At 37.4% G+C, this 22280-nt stretch overlaps 3 protein-coding genes across 3 annotated transcripts; all 3 read right to left on the bottom strand.

Moving 5' to 3' along the window:
- Nucleotides 1–637: 637 nt before the first annotated feature.
- LOC145570380 (multiple organellar RNA editing factor 2, chloroplastic-like) lies at nt 638–5132 on the bottom strand. Its single transcript, XM_081629437.1, has 4 exons — nt 4666–5132; nt 3573–3670; nt 3418–3483; nt 638–1084 (listed from the first exon to the last, which is right to left on the bottom strand). The coding sequence occupies exons 1-4, from the start codon at nt 5088–5090 to the stop codon at nt 942–944; spliced, it is 732 nt and encodes a 243-aa protein (XP_081485563.1). The 5' UTR covers nt 5091–5132; the 3' UTR covers nt 638–941.
- A 1693-nt stretch (nt 5133–6825) lies between these two features.
- On the bottom strand, nt 6826–8291 carry LOC145570917 (homeobox-leucine zipper protein PROTODERMAL FACTOR 2-like). The gene is made up of 5 exons (XM_081630038.1): nt 8229–8291; nt 7954–8125; nt 7595–7851; nt 7346–7441; nt 6826–7224 (listed from the first exon to the last, which is right to left on the bottom strand). Exons 1-5 carry the CDS (start codon nt 8289–8291, stop codon nt 6826–6828), a joined length of 987 nt encoding a protein of 328 aa, XP_081486164.1.
- Nucleotides 8292–10964: 2673 nt separating this feature from the next.
- LOC145570379 (uncharacterized) lies at nt 10965–16735 on the bottom strand. The gene is made up of 9 exons (XM_081629436.1): nt 16460–16735; nt 13591–13721; nt 13328–13413; nt 13090–13184; nt 12740–12836; nt 12467–12581; nt 11784–11938; nt 11565–11690; nt 10965–11346 (listed from the first exon to the last, which is right to left on the bottom strand). Exons 1-9 carry the CDS (start codon nt 16639–16641, stop codon nt 11119–11121), a joined length of 1215 nt encoding a protein of 404 aa, XP_081485562.1. The 5' UTR covers nt 16642–16735; the 3' UTR covers nt 10965–11118.
- Nucleotides 16736–22280: the final 5545 nt, after the last annotated feature.

The raw sequence follows: 22280 nt of genomic DNA, 5'->3' as shown, positions 1-22280 counted from the left end.
AATTTGTAGTATGAAGTATATGTAACCGATATATATTTAATATATTTATCCCTATAAATTAACTATCCAAGGAAATGACACACTAAACGGTTTAAACCTGGCCTCTTGGAGAAACATTTTACTGGGTCAGTATTGTGCTAGGTGAGTATTTGTTTGCTCTACCTACTTGACATGCAATGGATATATATACTACATAGTTTGCACACTTAACTTATATTTTTACACTTTTAATAAATCACTCCAAATTAATTGTGTCCTATATATGTTTTAAGCTATAAGGAGCATTTTGGTTCGATGATTGTGTAATATGTAGGATTTGCTATATTTTAATATGAGATTCCATTGGTTGATTTTCTTTATAGTTCACTCAAAGTTAATTAGTGCGCGCAAATTTTTTCATTATTCACTATTTATGCTCAGTGGTTGAATATTGGTCTGATGATTATTTGTGCATCCAATTTGAAATGATATTACATTTATTTTTTACAAAAAAAGATGTAATGTATGTAATTATTTGTCATGTAATTGAATATGAGGAACAGAGGAAGAGAAACAAGCCCGGGGCATTGCCCGGATCACTAACTAGTTTAATTTATTCCCCATCACAATTCTGAAAGCAGATCAAAACCCTTACTCATAGATAAGTCTCCTTAATTTTACCAATTACGGAGTAGTAGCCTTGCAAAACAAATTTTTATACACGAGTCCTTACTGAATATACTTAACTAAACAGTAAATAAAAGTTCTCATTTCCACAACTAGAAGTCCCACAAGGAGAGACAAAAAGAACGCTTTTTTGAACCTAGTGTGACACTGAAATTACTTATAGACTATTGCGAGCCCTAGTGCGACACTACAAATACTGATAGACAGCAAGCATGACCATGCCGAACACATTACTTGAAAACAACCAGGTCCTCTTCAGTCCATATTAATGTAGTCTACCTCATATTTTCCCTCCTCCTTTGATACCTAGTCCTATCATTATATCTTGGTCTGTCTTGATTTCTTTGTGGCACTGGTTCCACTCTCCTTTGCCTTTCTGGAGGTCTCTGGACAATTTCACCATTAACGAACAGCTCCGCTGCAAGAAATTAAAAATACTGCATTTCAGTATAATGAATTCAAAACTATTGCTAGGAGAAGCTACAAGGCAATCACAAATTGTGCTCTTCTCCAGTGAATAATAGGTATATGGAGTATATTCTTTTTTTTTTTCTTTTTTTTTTTTTCGGTTTTATCACCATATACCACTGAGTTTAAGCTTAATTCACCATATACCACTAAAAACTTTCTAATACACCATGTACCATTGAGTTTAACATAAATGTCACAACATGCCCTTTTTCTTAATCCGGTTAGTCATGAAGAGTTAAATGTGACACGTGGCAGCCTCTAATTGGCTCTTATTTAAACTATTTAATTAAATAATTAATCAATCAATTAATTAAAAAACTTTAACAAAAATAATTGAAAAAAAAAAAAAAAACCACCACCAACTGTAGCCATCTCACCTCCCCACGATCGCCACCTAGCAGCCCAGCCCAGCCCCTCACCGCCCGCTCCCAGCCTTGAACCACCACCGGGTCGGCACCAACTCTCACCCAGCCTTGCGCCGGTGTACGAATCTCTCCCTTGATCCACCATACCCAACCCAAATTCTCCCTCTTCCCCGCCTAAAACGCCTCCCCCAATAGCCCTTCCACCTAAGCTGAAAACTACCATGTCGAAACCCAATGTCGGCGGCCCAGCTCCCCCTCCCTCATGTTGCCACTGTTCGATTTAGCTGCAAACAACCAACCCAAAATCCCAAAACCCAAAATCGAAACCCTAGATTTTGATTTTGGGGTTTTAGGGTTTTGGGGTGGTGATTCAGAGGGGGGAAAGGGGTAAAGTTGGAAGATTGAGAGGTGACTTAGGTTCGCCGACGTGGGGAAGGTGAGTTTGGGTGCCGACAAGTGGGTTTGATCACCGGAGAGAAGGTTTTTCGAGTTTTAGGGTGGGACTTGAAAGGATGGTGGTTTAGGGGAAAGGGATGGGCGAGTTCAGGTGGATCGTCTTGAGTTATGGTGGTTGCCGGCGGGGAGGTGGCGCCGGTGGGGGGTAGGGCTGTTGGCTGGGCTGGGGGCAGCGGTGGCTAGGTTAGTGGTGGTTTATTAATTTAATTTTTTTTAAAGTTTTTTAATTCTTTATCTAAGTAATTAATTAAATAATATTAATAAGAGCCAATAAGTGACAGCCACGTAGCACAATTAACCTTAATGACTAATGGAGTTAACGACGTTAGTCATTAAAAAAAAAAAAACACAGCACATTACAATTTAGATTTCACATAGTATTCCTTATTCAGTATGAGTGAATAGGGGTGACACCGCTTTATGGGTTTATCATAGGTACTTGGATAATTTGTTACAGTTTGTTTACTCAGAAGTTGTCAAAGGATGGGACCTTGCACTTTCAAGTTAAAGCATTAAGGATGTGAACAAAGCAACAAGCATAATTCTCTACATTACTTGACACGGCTAACTCATTACTTCAGTTAAAAACACATCTTCACTTTCGGTTAAAAATTGCAGTTGGCTACTGAGTAGAAAAGGCTACCATATGGCTAATGGATCACCAAAATGCAGCAAATGGTTCAAATAATAGTTTACAGGAAACGACTAATACACTGAATAAATTCAACAAAGTACACAGTACATTGTTTAAAACATAGTCGAGTGGGGTCTTTGTTTGATAATTTGATTCGTCTCAAGTCTCTCAACATCTATTTTAAAATATCAAAATTCTATAATTTTTGAACCAGAAATATTATTATTTGAAGTTAGGCATTGCAATTTGCAAGTGCGCCTGAACGAAATGTGTCAACTAACATTAAAAGGAGGAAGCATGCAATAAGCATAATCACTGTGAATCCTAAGCTTAGACAAATACAGTTAGGCAAGGCTTTTCTCTTCACCATATTAACAAATTGATTTTCAAATCAGTCTTGCAGGTTACAATTCTTAAAGAGTCAAGGTTCCTCAACTCATGACTATCTAGTAAGCTAGTATGCTGTAAGACTATAAAATATACACGGGAGTATATTGCATAAAAAGGAAAGAGGGCATGGTATCAACCAAATTAATAACTTATTAGATAATGCATCACTCCAACAAATGAATTCAAAACAATGTCCTTTAAATGATTTTTACAGTGACAGCTTTCACAGATGTTGCAAGAAATGGAGTGGAGATGATAGGCATGAAATTAGGGACAAAATTGGCATTTAACCATGAATGGCAGTAACATTTTTCTTGATCCAGGCAATTACAATATCTAATCTCATCTCTATCCATTTTTTAATATGATCACACACTTAAATTATTAGTCCACATAGAGCTGGAGGGTGAGAAGATAAATACACCAACTATTTACCTCCATAATCTTTGTATTCAGCATCTACATAAGAATCAGGAAGCACAAAGAGGACACCAGGCAAACCTACAACAAAAAAAGGCATCAAAATTTTAGATAACGATATGAAAAATATATTTAACAATCAAATGAGAAACTATTCCATAGTCACATACCTTCCATTTTGTTAGCAGTTTCTTCATCAACTTCACAACCGAAACCAAAGTACCTCTCACATGAGACATTGTATATTTTCTTCTTGGCTTCCTCTTCACTGAATCATCATCAGATAATAAAACAATGTTACTTGAACAAAAGATAACCATCATATTCATGAACACAGCTACACTGGAAATGCTAACCTTTCTCCCTCTAATCCCTTGATAACCTTCTTAATGACCAATAAACATGCTCTACTATTCTATATTTCTATTCTATTCCACTCAATGACATACACGAATTGATGTGAAAAAAATAAAAAATAAAACACAATAGGCAACAAAAGGCAAATGAGTTTGCACAAAATAAAATGCTAGCTGAAACAATTATCAGGCCTTGATCACATTCATAATTTACACGGTAAGAACCTGAGATGAAACTGAAGAAAACCACTACGACTTAATGTTGTTGGCACCGATTTTTGGAGTTGTTTTGAGGTCGAAGGTGTTAATTTGAACACAGAATATTTGCCTTGACCCTCTACAACATTCCATGAATAGGTGTTTTAGAAAACAAAAAATGTTTTGCAGTTACCAGGGCCAGGGTATTGTATTTTGAATTGGCATCATTAATTTATCCAGTTCAAATCATGTAAAAGCACCCTAAAATTATTGAAACAATAGAAAAAGAAAACTTGATTTGCTTTATCTCTTACAATTTACATAATGAACACGAAATGTTAATTTTACTATTGAACATCAATGTCATTTCTTCCAACTTTCAACAATCAATATATTTAATCTTTTTTCTACCCAAAAAATCAGCATTTAAATAAAAATAAAAATTTGCAGCCTCACATATCAAAATCATGAACCAAACAAACAACACCCATTTCACCAGACTGAATAATAATTTATAAACAAAAAATCAATAAAGCTAATGAATTGATGAAATAATTATAGCAACATTTCACACTAAACAATACAACAGGAGAAAAAAATTCAACAAATTCAAAACAATTCACGCGTTGATTGGTGTAATTAAGGTATCGATATTTTTTTGATAAGCACCTAAAACAATAATAATAAGATAAAGAGTGATAAGAAGTACCTTCCAAGAACTTTAGCTAGGGTTTGAACATAACAATCAATCATCTGCTGTTTATTAGCACCTTCACCACCAGGCTTATCCATAACAATCAACCAATGCTCATAATCGCACCCAGGAAACAACGGCGCAATCTCCGTCGGAGGACGGTCACTAAAATTGGACCCACCGGAGTTGTTGAGGGGCGAGTAAGGTCCAGAGCGGTTGACCCGGCATCGGATGGAGTTGAACCGAGTTGCAGAGATGACTCGGACTGAGTTGGAGATGAAGATGGAAGGACGAGTTGGGCGAGGGAAGGCGGAGATCGGAGGAGGGTGGGTGATGGTGGTGGAGGAGGAGAGAGAATTGAGGAGGCGTTTGAAGGAGGTGAGTGTGGTGGTTGTAGTGGGGCGGAGAGAGGTGAGAGGGCGGGTAATGGTGGACGCCATTGTTGTGGAGGAGAGAGAAAATGGAGGACTGAGAATTGAGAATGAGAGAGGGTTTTAGTTGGGAGTTTTCAAGGATAGAGGATATTTTTACCCGTTTTTGAGGAGTGATGTCTATGGGCCGGGTTTGGTTGGATTGTTTTGGGTCGGGTTATCGGTGTTTATTTTTGGTGTTTAGAGAGCTGTAAGAGCAAGTGATGAGAATCGATCCAATATCTCTTGGAATCGGGAAGGGAGCTCTAACCACTTGAGTTATCCCTTACTCTCATCGGTGTTGATAATAAGAGGTTAGCAGGTTGGGTTTCATTGGGTCTAGTTTGAATCATGGACCTCATGGTACATTATTGTGTTCATGTAGAATTTTAAATCACGTACTTTTAAGTTAGTTAGGGTTTTTTCTTAGAGTTATAATAGATGCATATTTCATTGGGGTTAAATTGTTGAATTATAAACTCCATTTGTATGTATCTAAGTATATTACTTTGATCAAAGCACATGTTAATGCACAATTATAACCATTAGTATCTTTAGTTTTGTACTAGTTTAACTTATAAAAAATTTAATATTTTGAAAATATACATTGTAATTAATAGCTAATTTAATAACATATGGTTTTTATATACGAGTATTAATAATAATCAAGTCAAAGTTAGTATGTAAATAATGTAAAAATCAAATTCATAAATTTATTCAGATACAAAGAGAGTACTATTGTGTATGAGATTTTAGGGTGGAAGGATGTGAATCATTTGATTTTAGGCTAAAATGCAAAAATTGCAATCCATGATTTGATACGTTGCAATTAGAGCATAACTACTAATAAGGATGTTAAAATCAATTTTTATAATTACAACATTGTAAATGAGAATAATAAAGGTGGGCATGGGCCGTATCGGCACGAATCTGACACCGCACGGCACAACGGCCCAGTTGTGGGTCGTGCGGTGAACAAATGTTTTGGAAATTGGCACGGGCACCGCGAGCAGCATGGCCTTCGGCCTGTGGGACGGCCCGCCAGCACGGCACGTGGCACGGCCTAGCACGGCACGCGGCCCGCCGGAAAGTTATTCAAAAATTAAATTAATAAAATTATTTTTATAAACTCAATTTTAAAGTTGTTTAAAAAAAGTATATATCTATTTTTATATATACATATATATTTAAAAAAATTAAAAAATAAATAAAAATAAATAAATACTGGGGTGGCCCGCTGCTCGACACGGCACGGCCCGCCAGGCACGTGGCCCGTGCCGTGGGCTTGGGTGTGCCAAAAATTGACACGGCACGGCACGATGCCCATGTTTAGAGAATATAAGGTAAGACCAACAAAGTGTTGGCTCACTTTATAAGTTTCTTATCTCAGATCTTAGAGGTATTGGGTTTGAATCCTACCAAGTGATGTGCATGTAGGAAATTCCACCCCCTCCCTTCTACTCCTAAATGTCGGCCCCCAGATAGTGGACCAAAAAATCGTAAGGGTTGAGGTCTATTCAAGGTCATTATTACCCAAAAAAAAAAAAAAAAAAAAAAAAAAGCTAATATGTACCACACAAGCCTCAATAAACTAATTTCAACTTGAGTGATTTCTATTGATCATATTTTCACTTGTTTGTATGACTTTGCAATATAAAGTTAGATATTTCAAACTTTAATCTCAAAAAATAAAATAAAAAATAAAATGTAACCATTTTAGTGAAACGAAGGAAGTAAAATGGATAAGAATTTAACACGACGAACTTCAATGATTTTTAATTAACAACAAGGATCCTTCTACACCAGCCTGATTTGCCCTAGCAGGGGCCTCAAATAATGCAGCCCTGATAGAAGAAAGTGTGCCATTTACAAGATTATACAACTTACGTATAGATCTTTTAGGGACATTTTGTGCCCTTGATGATTTATCTAAAAGCTGAAACGAAACAGTCACTATGCTTCCTGCATCCTCCTCTGCTTGACTAGGATCCTTGAAAGAAAGTATCGCGAATCCAGAAGGCATAAGAGGAATTTCATCGATGTTTCCATGGCTTGATAATGTAGTGAGGGAGTCATAAGTCATGGGTGAGAAGATCACGTATGAGGCTACCGCGCTTTCATGTTTTTCTTGTAGAAAAAATGTGTCAATTCTCCCTTTACCATCCTACAAATTTTCCAAGACCAGAGAACACAACATTACTACTATTGATATATTCTTAGAAATTATATGTAGCAATTCCTTACAATATATGTAACTGAATTAACATGCAATGTAGTCAACATACCACCATTTTGGTAATAGAAACAATGTCTTCTAGACCTTGACCACTGTGGACATGGAAAACTTCCTCGGAAGCACGTTCGAGTGCAAGCTCATCCCACTACAGCATAATAGTATAGAGCATGTAATTAGAGGCAGAACAACTATGCAATGCCTTGGTTTTAGAAGAATTGAGTATATATTATGCATAAACATAAGGAGGAATTTAACACATTCTTGAAGAATAACCAATAATAAGTTAATAACTACGTACCTTGGTTCGGTTTTTGTCATTGCCCAAGAAGCTAAAAACTTTCTTAGCAGAGAAGGAAAACCAGGAGGATGTAGTCACAGTCAATAAGCCAGGGCTTTGATCATCACTTTTTAACGTTTTGATTAAAACGTCGTCTCCCCCTTTAATCGATATAGGCTTGTAACCATTCCCTTCGGTAGCACTAGAAGCACCGTAGAATTCTCTTCTCATCCTCTCTGCTAGCCTCAGCAACCTCTCCACTCGAAATGGACTAACCTCTGCTTTAACATAAGCATCATGTACAAGCTATAATATTAATCAAATTAGGCGGCTTTGGTAACAAGAGGAGGGTGGGGGGGTTAGAATTTGATTATCATTACCTTTAATTAGAGTATTAAGACTATATTGTATTAACATGTCAAGGTGCTGACATTGTCGCGATAATGTATCAACCCATTGCTTTGCACTAAAAACAATTCCTGAGCTGATTAGTGACTTGAATAATGGATGAACTGATGCAATTTCGGCTTCTGTGTGCTCAATCCAAGTCACCTATTTAAGGACCGAAAAAACAATATAAGATTTTGTTTATGTTTATGGACTAATAACAAGATTATATGTTATGTTATGTACATTGCAATTTATAAAATCTTGCCTGAGTGTTTCCATCAGGTAAGCCTTGAATTAAGCAGCCAGAAGGTCTTCTTTTGCAGTTCATAAGTGGATTGTCTATCAAACTTTCTAACGAAATTTCGACGATTGCCCAAGTATTGGAGGATAACTCTTTGCAGTATCTTGCAAAGCAACTCTGTCTTGTTACCAGAAGAGGAGAGGGAGCATGGTACTCAGCTGACATCTACACAAATCATGACCAAAATTAATGCTTTAAAGCGATTTCTGTAGTATGTAAGATTTATACAACAGGTTACCGCGTTAGCTATGCAATCCCCTCATAACCCATAATGAATGAGAACGCATAAGCAGCTAAAAACTCGATAATACAAGAATAAGTGAGAGAATTGAATTACCAATTGCAGGGCTCCATCAAAGGTTTCTGGTGTTCCGGGTGTTAAAACTCCTAGGACTGTAGCCCTTGAGAGCATTTCAGAAAACACAAATGACCAAAGTCTCTAAGAAAAAGAACCATATGTTAACTAACATAAAATTCATTAGATTAAAAGAATTACCCTTAGTTAAGAAGTAATCAACATACCACATCCATTAAGATTTCGACAATACTTATTGCAGGCATGTGAACATAGTTAACTTCTCGCGAACCATGATGAACATTGTTCAAGGACTTGTTCTGTTCTTGCATGACAACTTCTTCATCTTTCAATGTCTTGTTATTGTTATTGTTATTGTTATTACTGGTGACGATAATTTCATCAAAGTTAGGGAGGTCTAAGGGAGCATCTACCGCGATGATTTTAATAATCTCATCCAATGTGGTGTCTAAGTTAGAGTTAAATTTCCTTTTATACTCAACCATGTTAAGGACGTCCATTCCTTTATCCAAATCATGTTGCCATAAGGGATCTCCTTCTACAAACATTTTCGATACTTCATCCATTGCCTTCTCAGCTAGCTCCTCGATTTTGTCCTTGTCCGTGGACAAAGAAAGAGACATTAGAAGATCAGTTGCTTTCATTCCTTGGCTAAATTCTCCAACCTGAAGTCATGAAACAATAACTGTACTAGTTAGAGCTATTTAGCTAAGATCACTGTAACAAACATTTATTATTAGATCAGTTTGTAATTATTTGTCACGTGTTATGTTATTATTAGTTCAAATTACACTATCAACATGACTGTTACAAAAAATAATCGAATTCTCAATCAATATCAAGCAAAATCAATATAAACCCATGGTTGTGTTACCACATACAATAATATTTACCTCTGCTGGCCTTAAATCAATATTATAATCATGCTGAAACTCAACGTTATTTCCGGGCAGAGGAGACATCTCCATAGAACTGAAACAAGGGAGAAAATGATCAAAATGAAGAAAAAAAAAAAAAAAACAAAGGTGGCTAGCTAGAAGATCAAAATGAAGGTAGGCACAAGTAGAGCACGTACTCTTTTATCGCGACAAATTCATTAGAGATCTTCATAAGGCGCAAGAGTGAGTGAACTTGAGCAATCTGTTGTTGATCCTCCATTTGTGTGGGGTTATTTTGATTATCTTGATCCCCATTACTAAAGTAGTTGCCTTCATATATTGTCATTTTCATTTCTATTTAAAATTTATTCAATTCGTTCTTTTTTGTTCTATTTACTTTCAGTACATATGAATGCCAAGAAATGAATAACATAATCTAAACAAAAAGCCAAAAGCCTAAAAAGTAAAGCAGTAAAAAGTTGTAAGAATGATCATTTGATCAAACTCTAACATAGCAAGATGTATGGAAGGAGGAAAAAAAAAAAGAAAAAAAAAAAAAAAAAAAAAAAAAAAAAAACCCTAAATTTTTGAGGTAAAAAAAAATAGAGAGAAATTAATAAAAATTTCCCAAGGAAAAAATCATCATTTCTCCATATTTTTTGCATGGCTAATTGAACTGTTGACATAAATTGTGCCATTTCTCTGGGAACAATCAAAGTTTTAGGGTGGTGGTTTAGAACTTTGACAATTTCATTTTTTTTTTTTAATTTTTTAATTTTTTTTTTATTTTTTTTTGCGATGTTATGGTTGTAGGCTGTAGCCTTGTAGGAGTACAAATTTAAGAAGTAATCATAATCCACAACATTTACTCTGTTTTTCCTCAAATACCGACAATAGATTAAATAAAATATGAAATTCACAATAATAATGATGTGCATTATAGTTCCGAATGAGCAAATAGTTCATAATTATGAATTACGAGTATAAATTTAATTGTATTTCAAAATTACACATGTTAGTTCATATATTATGAACGTATAGATTAGAGATTATGACTTATATATGAGCATATGATACTTTAATTATTTGCCAATGCAAACAAATATTTCAGAAAATTTCAAATTGTAGTAGCAATTATGTTGAAAATGTTTGAACTATATATTCATGATTATATTAATATTTATTCATTTGGAGCAACAATGTACATTGTGGTGCCCTTATAATACTTATATAATTTTGTATCATCTTCTTTACACATTATTTAAAGAGAGGCGAGGGAATTTCATTATATGCCATCACTATTCTTTAAGAAATGTGGCAACATTTTCTACACATTCTAAATTAGTGACTGAAGTACCTGCATCAATGTTGGTTTCGGTTAACTAGTAGGCCGGGTGTTGATCTAGCTTGACCAGAAGACTCAAATTCAAGCCTCAGTCATTGCAACAGCGTTGGTAGGCAGTACAGCTTCCCCCTTTGTTCGGGGCATAACTTGTAATGAATCCGAATCAGGTGAAGATTAATAATAATATCATTCAACTAGATTTAATGGGAGACAAAAGCATTATTGCAAGAAATAGTACAATTTCAATGACATGCCTCTATGTAGCAACTAAGAGCAACAAAAATTAATACATATGAATAACAGATTACACAATTGTCAAGAATCTGGATCATTTTCAGAGTGAAATAGCTTGAGATGACCAGCCAAATTTAGAAGCTCACTTATCCTACGGCGAGCAGCGATCAGTGTCTGACTGCTTTTGCAGAAAGCAAATCTGATGTACCTTCTTTGATAACCATCAGGTGGACGCTTTGTATGGAAAAATCCACATCCTGGTACAGCCACTACACCTGCTTGTTTGATCAGTTCTTCAACAAAGTCTATCTGTAAGAAAAAGAAACTTGTGATTTAGTGAAATTCAACAAAGTCTAAACTACACACGCATTATGTTAAAGGACCAACTCAACCAAAAGCTTAAGCTGATGCTTGAGGCCCAGGAATATGGACCAACTCAACCAAAAGCTTAAGCTAATGCTTGAGACTCTACCATATTACCTTACTAAAATAACGCGAATAGAAAGTTTTAAGAAGCCACAACTTACATCACAGTTATTGTAACCCTTGGGTAGCTCTGCAAACATGAAGAATGCACCCTGAGGTTTAAATTTAGTCTGAAAACCAATCCCACTGAGTAATTCTGCAATAAAGTCTCTTCTGGATTCAAAGTCCTTGGAAAACAGTAATAGTACCATCAGTAGAGAGAAATTGTTTAAGAGCTTGCAATCTAAGCTGGATAGATAATTTACTGATATAAATCTTACTGCTCTAAGTGACTTATAATATTGTGGGGGGCTCTGCAAAGCCACCACGGCAGCTTCTTGGAAAGGTGCTGGAGCAGAATCCGTAAGTCTTATATGGACGTTTCTTACAGCATCAGCAATACATGCAGGGGCAATGGCCCATCCAATTCTCCAACCTATAAGAGTAGAGGCAGATTCCGAAAAATATTATGAGGGCAGAACAAAATACCAGGGGGTGTTATGGCAATTAGCTTTTTTTGTCTGGCTTTGGCTTGTTGGTCCACTTTTTCACTAATAAACAATAATAACCACAACTTTTTGCCAAACACTTTTGTAAGCTGCCGGCTTAAACCACCACTTAAAAAGCCAATCCAAACAGCTAATATTCCAGCTGGTCAAACAAGCCAACCGCCTATTGCCAAATAACCCTCACGATTAAAAAATTGGGCATATGGCCAATTCTGACAGGATGAACTCAATTTACAAATTTCACAAGAATAAATTTCAAAATTCCCAGATTTAATTACATGCATATAATTGACCCCAGAACTCCACAATTCATAAATCTCATCACATGAATCCATCCCAGTATGCGAGTGTCAATTATGAAGACACAATACAGTATTAGTCCCTGTATATGACTAGATGAGGGTGTCAAATACGAAAATGGTTGCAAAACATGATGAGAAGGCAGTTGAGCTCACCTGTCACACAATAAGTTTTAGACATAGAGGAAGTGATGATTGTCCGCTCTTGCATTCCTGGAAGCGAAGCAAGGGATATGTGCCTTTCATTATCATAGGTTATATATTCATACACCTGAAAAAAATAATAACCACATATTAAGATGTGGATTTTCACTGTCACCTAGTAGATTAGTCATGTCATAACTCTTACGGGAGCTAAACACTATAAGAATGCGAAGACAAATTTTGATGCCAGTAGAAGTAAGAACTAAGAAAATTTTCTGCCCATACTTCATCTGTAACAGCTAGGCAGTCCCACTTATGGCAAGCTTCAGCAATTATGTCCAGTTCATCTCCTCCAAACACTTTCCCTGTAGGATTATGAGGGCTGTTGTTCTGTATCAGTATTTTATATCAAATGTAGCAGTTTTGGTATACAGCAAGGTAGTGATTGTAATGATAGTCATCAAACTAACCAAACGATAGCAGATTAGCCGGCTATAACACTCTTTCTTTTTGACAGACCAATTTAAGCCTATTGTAAAGTTATTCAATAGTGCTCCATTAACTCCTTAATAGCAAAGCAATTAGGCTAAAATACCAATTGATTACTAGAGGGTAAAGATTCGCAAATTCCAAACCTGTTCAATACTATAGCTTTTGTCTTGGAAGTAAAAGCTTTCATTAGTTTCTCTGGGTCTAGAGTCCAATAAGGAGGGTCCAAGGGCACAAATACCTGGAGAAAAAAAAAAAAAAATCAGAGAGTTAAGATAAAACATCAAATGATAAATGTTCTGGCCATCTTCTAATAATCAATCATTCGAGAGTCATGATCTAATTTAAGCCTTAAGCAAACCATATGAAAAATAAGGGGCTTACAGGGACTCCTCCAGCCATGCTAATTGAAGATTCATATGTCTCATATGATGGGTCAAGCACAATAACTTCATCACCTCGATCAATTACTACACAGGACATTTGGAGTATATTCCATTAAATATTTGTTAGAATTATTATCCTTAAGTTTACCGAGACACAATGTAATGCAATTGCTGCCAGGTAATGAACATGTCTTTCTTGTAGCCATTGCATTACCTTGCGTTGCATTCTCTACCAAAGTACCAAGCATAAGTTGAACTTACAGGCAAACATTGCTGCAGCAAACGCCTCAGTTTGACCACAACAAATCACTATATCTGTCATAGGATCAATATCCAGGCCATGCTTGTCCTTCACATTCTTTGCTACATAATCACATATTTCCTGCACATGTCTATAAATTGATAGTCAGATTCAGACTCCATATGTCAAAACAAATCTCAAGCATCCCATTCCTAAAATTACAAATTCCATACTAGATCCAAAAAAAACACCTTTAACCCAAAAAATTATAAGCTATATATAAACCTCAACGCTGAATTCAGGCATTTTTTATCAGTTCAGGACAAAAAAGAAAAAGGAAAAAAAAAAAAAAAAAAAAAAAAAAAAAAACTGTGAATGTAACAAAACTTAAACCCTTACAAAATTCATATTCAAAATTTTGAACATCCATGGTATGATTTCAGCTCAAAATTAGAACGGAATGCCAATTAAGCATAGTCAATAATCCCTTTCTATGCTAACAGGCATTGAACCTAATGTTGGTCACACATCAAACATAATCCAATCCATACAAGCATACAACATACTAACTCCTAATGACAACAAAATGCAAACCATCAGCACTGTCCATTATAATCCTAGGTGTATTTTTATACCCTCTCACATTCTCTTGTTGCTTGATCATAATCTATCACGTATGTCCTTGTAGCTAACCCAAATGAAGAAAAAAAATAATAAATCTTGGTTGTATGCTGTATGGCCGCCTGTATCATACATTTTGACTGTATGATAGAAATTGCCTAGGGACGTAGTTGGGACCAAAATAAAAAAGTATTGCAACTAAAAAGATTCAGAGGAAGTACAATAATAGTTTAATAATGGTTATTAAAAATTATTGTGTATGGCACGGGAATTAACTTAGTTATACACTAAATGTAATTCACTAATTTTACACCCTTTCGCATTCTCTCATGATCCTCATGGAGTGATCATAATGTAGTGATGTACCCCACATGTGATATGTCCTAGAAAAAAAAACTCAATTTTTTTACCCCTTTGCTTATTTGGAGCCCAGCAAAGCAAACACATTAGGAAAAAATAATGCTCCCTCCGTTTTTCTTGTGCCCATAGCAATGGGCGCAAAGTTAAAAATAAGAAGAAAAAAAAAAAAAAAATTATCCATGGGTCTTGTGTTCACCTTTCACTTGGGGGTAGATCTGGCAAACAAGTTCTTCGGGTCGGGTTATTTCGGATCAAAAAATATTCGCATCAATTCGTGTCGGGTCATTACAGGTCGTCAAAAATTTGGGTTGGGTCTAGGTCGAGTCAGGTCAATTCAAGTTTCGGGTCAACGCTTTGAGTTGAGTTCGATTTGGGTCAAGATCGGGTCGGGTCATTTTGGATTGGGTCATTTCGGGTCGGGTCAGTTTGGGCCGGATCAATTTCCAGATCCAATTGTCGGGTGAGTTGGAGTCGGGTCATTTCGAGTTTGGTCAAATTTGGTTGGGTAATATATTTGTTAACAATATTACAAGTGTACAACTAAACTAATATAACAAACTAGGTTAAAATCCCGTGCAATGCACGGTTGTTAAATATTTTTGACAATAATATTACAAAATTCTACATCAAGTAATATAAAAGATATTTAGAAATATTTTATTTGGATATATATGAAATATGATTGTCAAAAAGGAAAGAAAATATCACAAGGTATAAATAATTTACTTAAAGATTTTGCTTCAAAAAAAAAAAAAAAAAAAAAAAAAGCGAAAAAGGCGGAAAATTTTTCACAAGGTTATGACAAGTATCAATGAAGGATTTGCTTTTAGTATCAGTTAATAGATAGATAGATTCATAACTATACTAGTACTCCTCTGTTTTCTTTTATTTGTATTAGTATGACCGGCACATTTGGCGAGACGCAACTTTGACCATTAATATCTTTAATTGTTAATTAGTAAAAATTATAACAAAATTATATTATGAAACTAGACATTATGACGAATCTAATGATATATTATATAATTACATTTATTTATTTTATAGAGGTGAAAAAATCAAGTCAATCATGATATGTGAATAGTGCAAAAATCAAAGTGATGCATTTAAGAAAAAAACGGAGGGAGTACTAAAATATAACGTTATTGTCGCGTAGTATATGAAAAAAAAAAAAAAAAAAAAAAAGACACGGATCTACTTATGTCTAGTTTTTAGTGATCGAGCGTGCCGAGCACCCGAAGATTATTACACAGTATACTCTATTTACTTGGGACAACGCTTCTTGCCTGCAGACTTGTACGCTAACTGGGTTACCATATGCAAGGATTAATCCTAAAGTATTACCAAATCCTGAAATGTGTTTTTTGACTGTGAAAAGTAATTGGGTCGAGTTACTTACGGTCGAGTCACTTCAGTCAATTAATTCGGATTAAATTGAGTCGGGTTGTCTCGAGTTTCATGTCAAGTTCAGATCAGGTCAATTTGGGCAACAGGTCGCATTCGGGTCAACTTCACTTAAGTCGGGTAAGAGTCAGTTCGGATTAGTTCTAGTTCAGAATTCTCGGATTAGAATTGTCAAGTCTGCTTGGGGGTATGTAAACTTTTTTAGTCGTATCATATTATCATGCAAACAGTGTCAAGTGGTACAATAAAAGTCACCTAATCCCAAAAATATCCCCTTTTTTTTTTTTTTTTTTTTGACAACATCAAAAAATATCCATCAAGAACCCATAATTACATAAATAGGAGGAAGCTAAAATAAATTATAAAACAACAAATCATGGGTCAAACTATCTAAGCAATTGACACTTTGGGAAATGTGGGTACAAATAAATACGAGTAGTCAAAAATAGAAGGAAAAATAATAAAAATAGAGAGACGAGAGAAACTAAAGTAAAAGTGTAAAACCTGCTTTGATTAAAGTCGGAATTAATGGCAGAAACAGCAGCATTTTTGATGTGGGAAGGAGCAGGGAAATCAGGGAAACCTTCAGCAAGATTAATGGCGTTGCAACGCTGAGCAAGATAAGAAAGTTGTTGAATTGGTGAAGGTGTTAATGATTTTGCAAAAGATGATAATTTTTCCTCCATTTTTCTGGGTTCAAAAACATCAAATAAAAAACTTATCTTATTATTTTAGTCAATCGATAATGCATGAAAATGGACGGCTTTTGTTTACGAGTAGTACTCCCTCCGTCCTGTTGGGCCCGTATTGCAATACGACCCATAACATTTAGGACACCAATCCAAGAAGCAAATACTTAGCAAAAGTGAGCAAAACGGCCTGATTGGAATGAATAAGGAAAGCAGCATCAAAGATATCAATCAAAAAGATACTTGCCAAAGATACACCTACAGAACAGGGAAGGAGATAAATCAGGAAAATCTTCCCTATTTTGAATATATTTCGAATATCTTTGTAAACCCTAGAGTTCCCTAGGTATAAATAAGCACGATTAGACATTTTGAGCACACATGTACGCACAAATACTCTAAATATAATAAAATTACTCTTCATTTATCTGCGGAGCTTCATCCCTACTGAAGAAGGAAGCTAGTCCTTATTCAGTATTGTGTCTCTAAACTCACTCTTTGCATAGTGAAATTCATTTTGTCTATTTATTGCTATTTTGTTGCTTATCTATTACTTTATTATTGCTTTATTGTTATTTTGTATGCTTTTGGTAGTATGATTGTTATTACCCCCCAAACCTAGCAGATTCTCATATGTCCTTGTTGAGATTTGCCTAAACAATTTGGCGCCCACCGTGGGGCTGATAATCAATTAACCTACCAATTCACCAAAAAATCAATACAGACACCATGTCTGGGCACCAAGTACCCTTTACCATAGCCGAAATCAATGAGGGAATGAACGTATTCCGTCAAACCTTAGACCAACAAAAAAAGCCAAATTGAAACACTGTTGGCCCAAAAAATCCAAACTGAAGCCAAACTTACCAGCCTCACCAAGCAAAATGAAGCCCTCCGTAGCCAAATACAATCAGTCGCTTCCAAAACCATTAATACCAGAAAAAACACTGAGAGTATAGCCATGCAGCTTGATATGTCAGGTGTCTTTCATACCCCTAACGGGGAAAAAGGATCTAACACTAGGGAAACCACCCTAGATCTGGACTGTCTGAATGCAGGAACCCCAAAGCAGAATAGTCAAGAAGGATCTGAGGAGGGAAAGATAGAGAAGGTAGTCAAAGAGTACCTCAAAGCAATCGAATCCAAGATCGCCAAGATCCCTGGAATGCCAAAGCCCATGGAGGAAGAAGCATCAGATGGCTATATAGAGTCTCCTTTCTCAGAAGAGATCGCCTTGGTAGAAGTGCCAAAGAGGTTCAGCACACCCAGCATGGCCATGTACGATGGAACAACAGACCCTGATGAGCATGTATCCCTTTACAAGCAGAAGATGATGACCACTCAATCCCTAGAGACATCAGGGAGGCTATCATGTGCAAAGGCTTTGGAGCCACACTATCAGGTCCAGCCCTAACTTGGTTCATTAATTTAGATAATGGGACAATTCGATCTTTTGCAGGAATGGTAAACCTATTCAAGGTCCAGTTCGCCAGCAGCAGGAAAATAGAAAAGCAGTCATCGGATTTGTACCGTGTTGTGCAAAGACACGGTGAATCCTTGAGAGATTACCTTAATAGGTTCAACAGGGAAAAGATTGGAATACACAAGTGTGATGCTCCTACAACCATTGAAGCGTTCAGAAGAGGATTGCTAGATCACAGTGAGCTCTACAAGGAATTGACCAAATATCCATGCACAACCTTTGAAGATGTACAAGCTAAGGCAATGGCTCAAGTCAGATTCGAAGAAGATGCATATGCAAGAAAGACTCCAGAGCTCAGAAAGGATGAAGATCGCCCGTCAAGAAGGAACAACAACTTCCCCAGGAGAGATCATCGATTCAAGCCGTATCAGCGTTCCCGCTTTGATGAAGGATCAGTCAACGCTGTCGAGGGAGAGTTTTCTGATTGGAGAGAAGATCCTGAGCTCCCACCCAAGTTGCACGAGTATTGCTTCAATGTCAATCCTGCAGGAGTAATAAGGACCTTGAACAAGATGGGAGATACTGTTCAGTGGCCTAGAAGGAGTGATAGGCCTGGGGAGAAGAAGGATCCATCCAGATGGTGTGATTTCCATTCAGATATTGGTCACACTACTGACGAATGTGTCGCGCTCAGAAAAGAAGCTGCATACCTATTAAAGAAGGGCTACCTCAAGGAACTTTTGTCAGATAGATCTAAAACTTCAGGGAAGGATAGAGAGTCCAAGCAAGGAGGTCCTCCACCCCCACCTCCAATTGTCAAAACCATCTGTTTCATATCAGGAGGATCAGAAGTATGCGGCCTAACATATTCAGCAGCGAAGCGGCACGCAAAGGAAAGCAACAAAGAGCAACCAGACAAGAGGGAGAAATCAAAGATAGACATCCCTATCATGTTTGAAGAAAGCGACGCAGTAGAAGGTCATCATGACGGTCTAGTAATCTCACTCCCAGTTGGAAATTGCATGATTAGGCGAATCCTAGTTGATAATGGAAGTTCTGCAAATATCATCATGCTGGATACCCTGAAGCACATGAACATAGATGAGAAGAATATCGTCAACAAATCAACAATGCTAGTAGGATTCAGTGGGGAAACCAAGAAGACAAGTGGAGAGATTACATTGGCAACGTATGCAAAAGGGATCAACCTGCAAGTCAAATTTTTAGTAATCAACACCCTATCCTCATACAATATGATTTTGGGAAGACCCTGGATACACGAAATGAAAGCCATCCCTTCTACGTACCATCGGATCATTAAGTTTCCTACTAGATGGAGAATCCAAGAAATCAGAGGAGATCCTAGGGAAGCCAAAGAATGTTACAAGATAGCACTGAAAGCAACATCTGCAGAAAGGAGTTCAGCATAGCAATCAGAGGATCAGCTGGGCCCAGAGAAGTTGAGTATATCAGAAGAGCAAGAAGTTACTGAAGTCCAGCTGAACCCCCTACATCCAGATCAGAAAGTCAGAATAGGATCAGAGCTGAAAGCGGAACTCAGACAACAAATTTACGACTTTCTAGAAGAAGAGAAAGATGTGTTTGCTTGGACCCACGAAGACATGAAAGGCATTCCCCCAGAGGTTATCACCCACAAGCTAAACGTAGACCCAATGCATACACCAGTGAAGCAAAAAAAGAAGAAAATTCGCGCCAGAAAGGAACAAGATCATCAACGAAGAAATTCAAAACCTACTGAAGACAGGAAAAATCAGAGAAGTAAAGTACCCAGAATGGCTTGCCAACGTGGTGGTAGTAAGAAAGAAGAATGGGAAATGGCGGATCTGCATAGATTTCACAGACATCAACAAGGCTTGTCCGAAAGACCCATTCCCTTTACCTCATATTGATGCCATGGTAGACGCCACAGCAGGGCACGAACTGCTATCCTTTATGGACACCTACAGTGGCTACAACCAAATCCTCATGCACAAAGACGATCAAGAGAAGACAGCCTTCATTACCAATCAAGGAATATACTGCTACAAGGTGATGCCTTTCGGATTGAAGAACGCAGGAGCAACGTACCAAAGGTTGGTAAACAAGATGTTTGAAGAACAAATTGGGAACACGATGGAAGTCTACATAGACGATATGGTAGTCAAATCCAAGAAGGCAGAAGATCATGTCAGAGACCTTAGAGAAGCATTCGTCATCCTGAAGCAATACGGCATGAAGCTGAATCCTACAAAGTGCACGTTTGGAGTACAGTCAGGAAAATTCTTGGGATACATGGTTACGCAAAGAGGAATAGAAGCCAGTCCGGAACAGGTCAAAGCTATCCTAGATCTAGAGCGACCGAAATCCAAGAAGGATGTACAGAGCTTAACAGGGAAAATCGCGGCATTGAACAGGTTCATCTCAAAGTCTTCAGAAAAGAATAGAGCCTTCTACGAGGTACTGAAAAAGAACAAGGAGTTTAAATGGGAACAAGAACATGATGAAGCATTCCAGAAGCTGAAAAAATACCTAGCCAACCCGCTGATTCTCTCCAAACCCAAAGAAGGAGAACCACTCCAGCTGTACCTTGCAGTGTCTGAAGGGACGGTCAGCGCAGTTCTCACAAGAGAAGAAGAAAAGGAACAATTCCCAATCTACTACGTCAGCAAGACCCTGCTTAGTGCGGAAACAAGATATGCCTCGATTGGAGAAAATCATTTTAGCCTTGTTCCTGCTTCAGTAAAGCTACGTCCATACTTCGAGAGTCATCCCATACAAGTACGGACCAACTATCCCATCAAAGCTATCATGAGAAAACCAGAAATGTCAGGAAGGATGGAGAAATGGGCCCTACATCTAAGCAGGTACGACATACAGTACGAACCCAGGACGGCGGTCAAATCTCAAGCCTTGGCAGACTTCGTGGCAGACTTCAGCCCTACCCTTGAGGAAGAAGCACAAAAGGAAGTACTAGCCCTACAGGAACCAAAAGCTGCACAAAAATGGACACTCCATACAGATGGTGCAGCAAACATACGAGGAGTAGGCTTAGGAATAGTACTGACATCACCCCAAGGAGACAAGATAGCACAGGCAATAAGGTGCAACTTCAAGGCTACCAATAATGAAGCCGAATATGAAGCGCTAATTACAGGACTAACCGTTGCAAGTGATATGAAGATACAACACCTGAAAGTAATTTCTGATTCTCTACTCATGGTAAACCAAATCAACGGGCAGTATGCAGCGAAAGACACAAGAATGATTGCCTACCTAGAAGTCACAAAGAAGCTCATCAAGGAATTCAAGGAGTTCAAGATAGAACAAGTACCCCGGAACCTAAACACCGAAGCAGATGCATTGGCAAATTTGGGGTCAAACATCAATCCAGAAGAATTTGGGGCAATCCCACTAGTACATGTACTCTCACCAGCCATAGAGAAGGAATCAACCATGAGTGTCTACGAAATTCAAACAGGCCCTACAGAAGAGGAAGACAATAGTTAGATAACACCCCTGAAAGAATACCTCCTAGGCAACACGAAACCAACAGGGAAAGTGACAGCTCAAGCATTCGCTCAGAAAGCCTCCAAGTACTGCCTAATCAACAACGTACTCTTCAAGAAATCTGCAGCAGGACCTTTCTTAAGATGCCTGGAACAAAAAGAAGCTCAACAAGTCTTACAATCCTTACACAATGGAGAATGCGGAAATCACTCCGGAGGAAGAAATTTAGCCAACAGGGCACTCAGAATGGGATACTACTGGCCCAGTATGAGAAAGGATGCAGTTGAGTTCGCCAAGAAGTGCTTAGCATGCCAAAAACATGCGCCCTTGACACACAAGCCATCAGAGGAGTTACACCCAACATTGACACCGTGCCCATTTATGAAGTGGGGAATGGATATAGTAAAGCTACCACCGTCATCAGGACAGAGAGTGTACTTCTTAGCAATGACAGACTACTTTTCCAAATGGATTGAAGCAGAAGCGTACAAGGAGATCAAGGATAAGCACGTCATTTCATTTATAAAGAGGAACATTCTAAGCAGATTCGGAGTACCAGCAGAGATCATTACAGAGGTCTCAATTTATCAGCAGCAAAACCACCAAGTTCTGTAAGGAATGGAACATCTCCCTTATCACATCTACACCAAGATACCCACAAGCAAATGGACAAGCATAATCAAGTAACAAAGTCCTTATAGGCAAC

Source organism: Chenopodium album, chromosome 12 (assembly GCF_948465745.1).
Source record: "Chenopodium album chromosome 12, dcCheAlbu1.1, whole genome shotgun sequence".
In the NCBI taxonomy this organism is placed as follows: Eukaryota; Viridiplantae; Streptophyta; class Magnoliopsida; order Caryophyllales; family Amaranthaceae; genus Chenopodium; species Chenopodium album.
The sequence above is the reverse complement of the archived record's forward strand: the minus strand, read 5'-3'. Positions and strand labels throughout refer to the sequence as shown.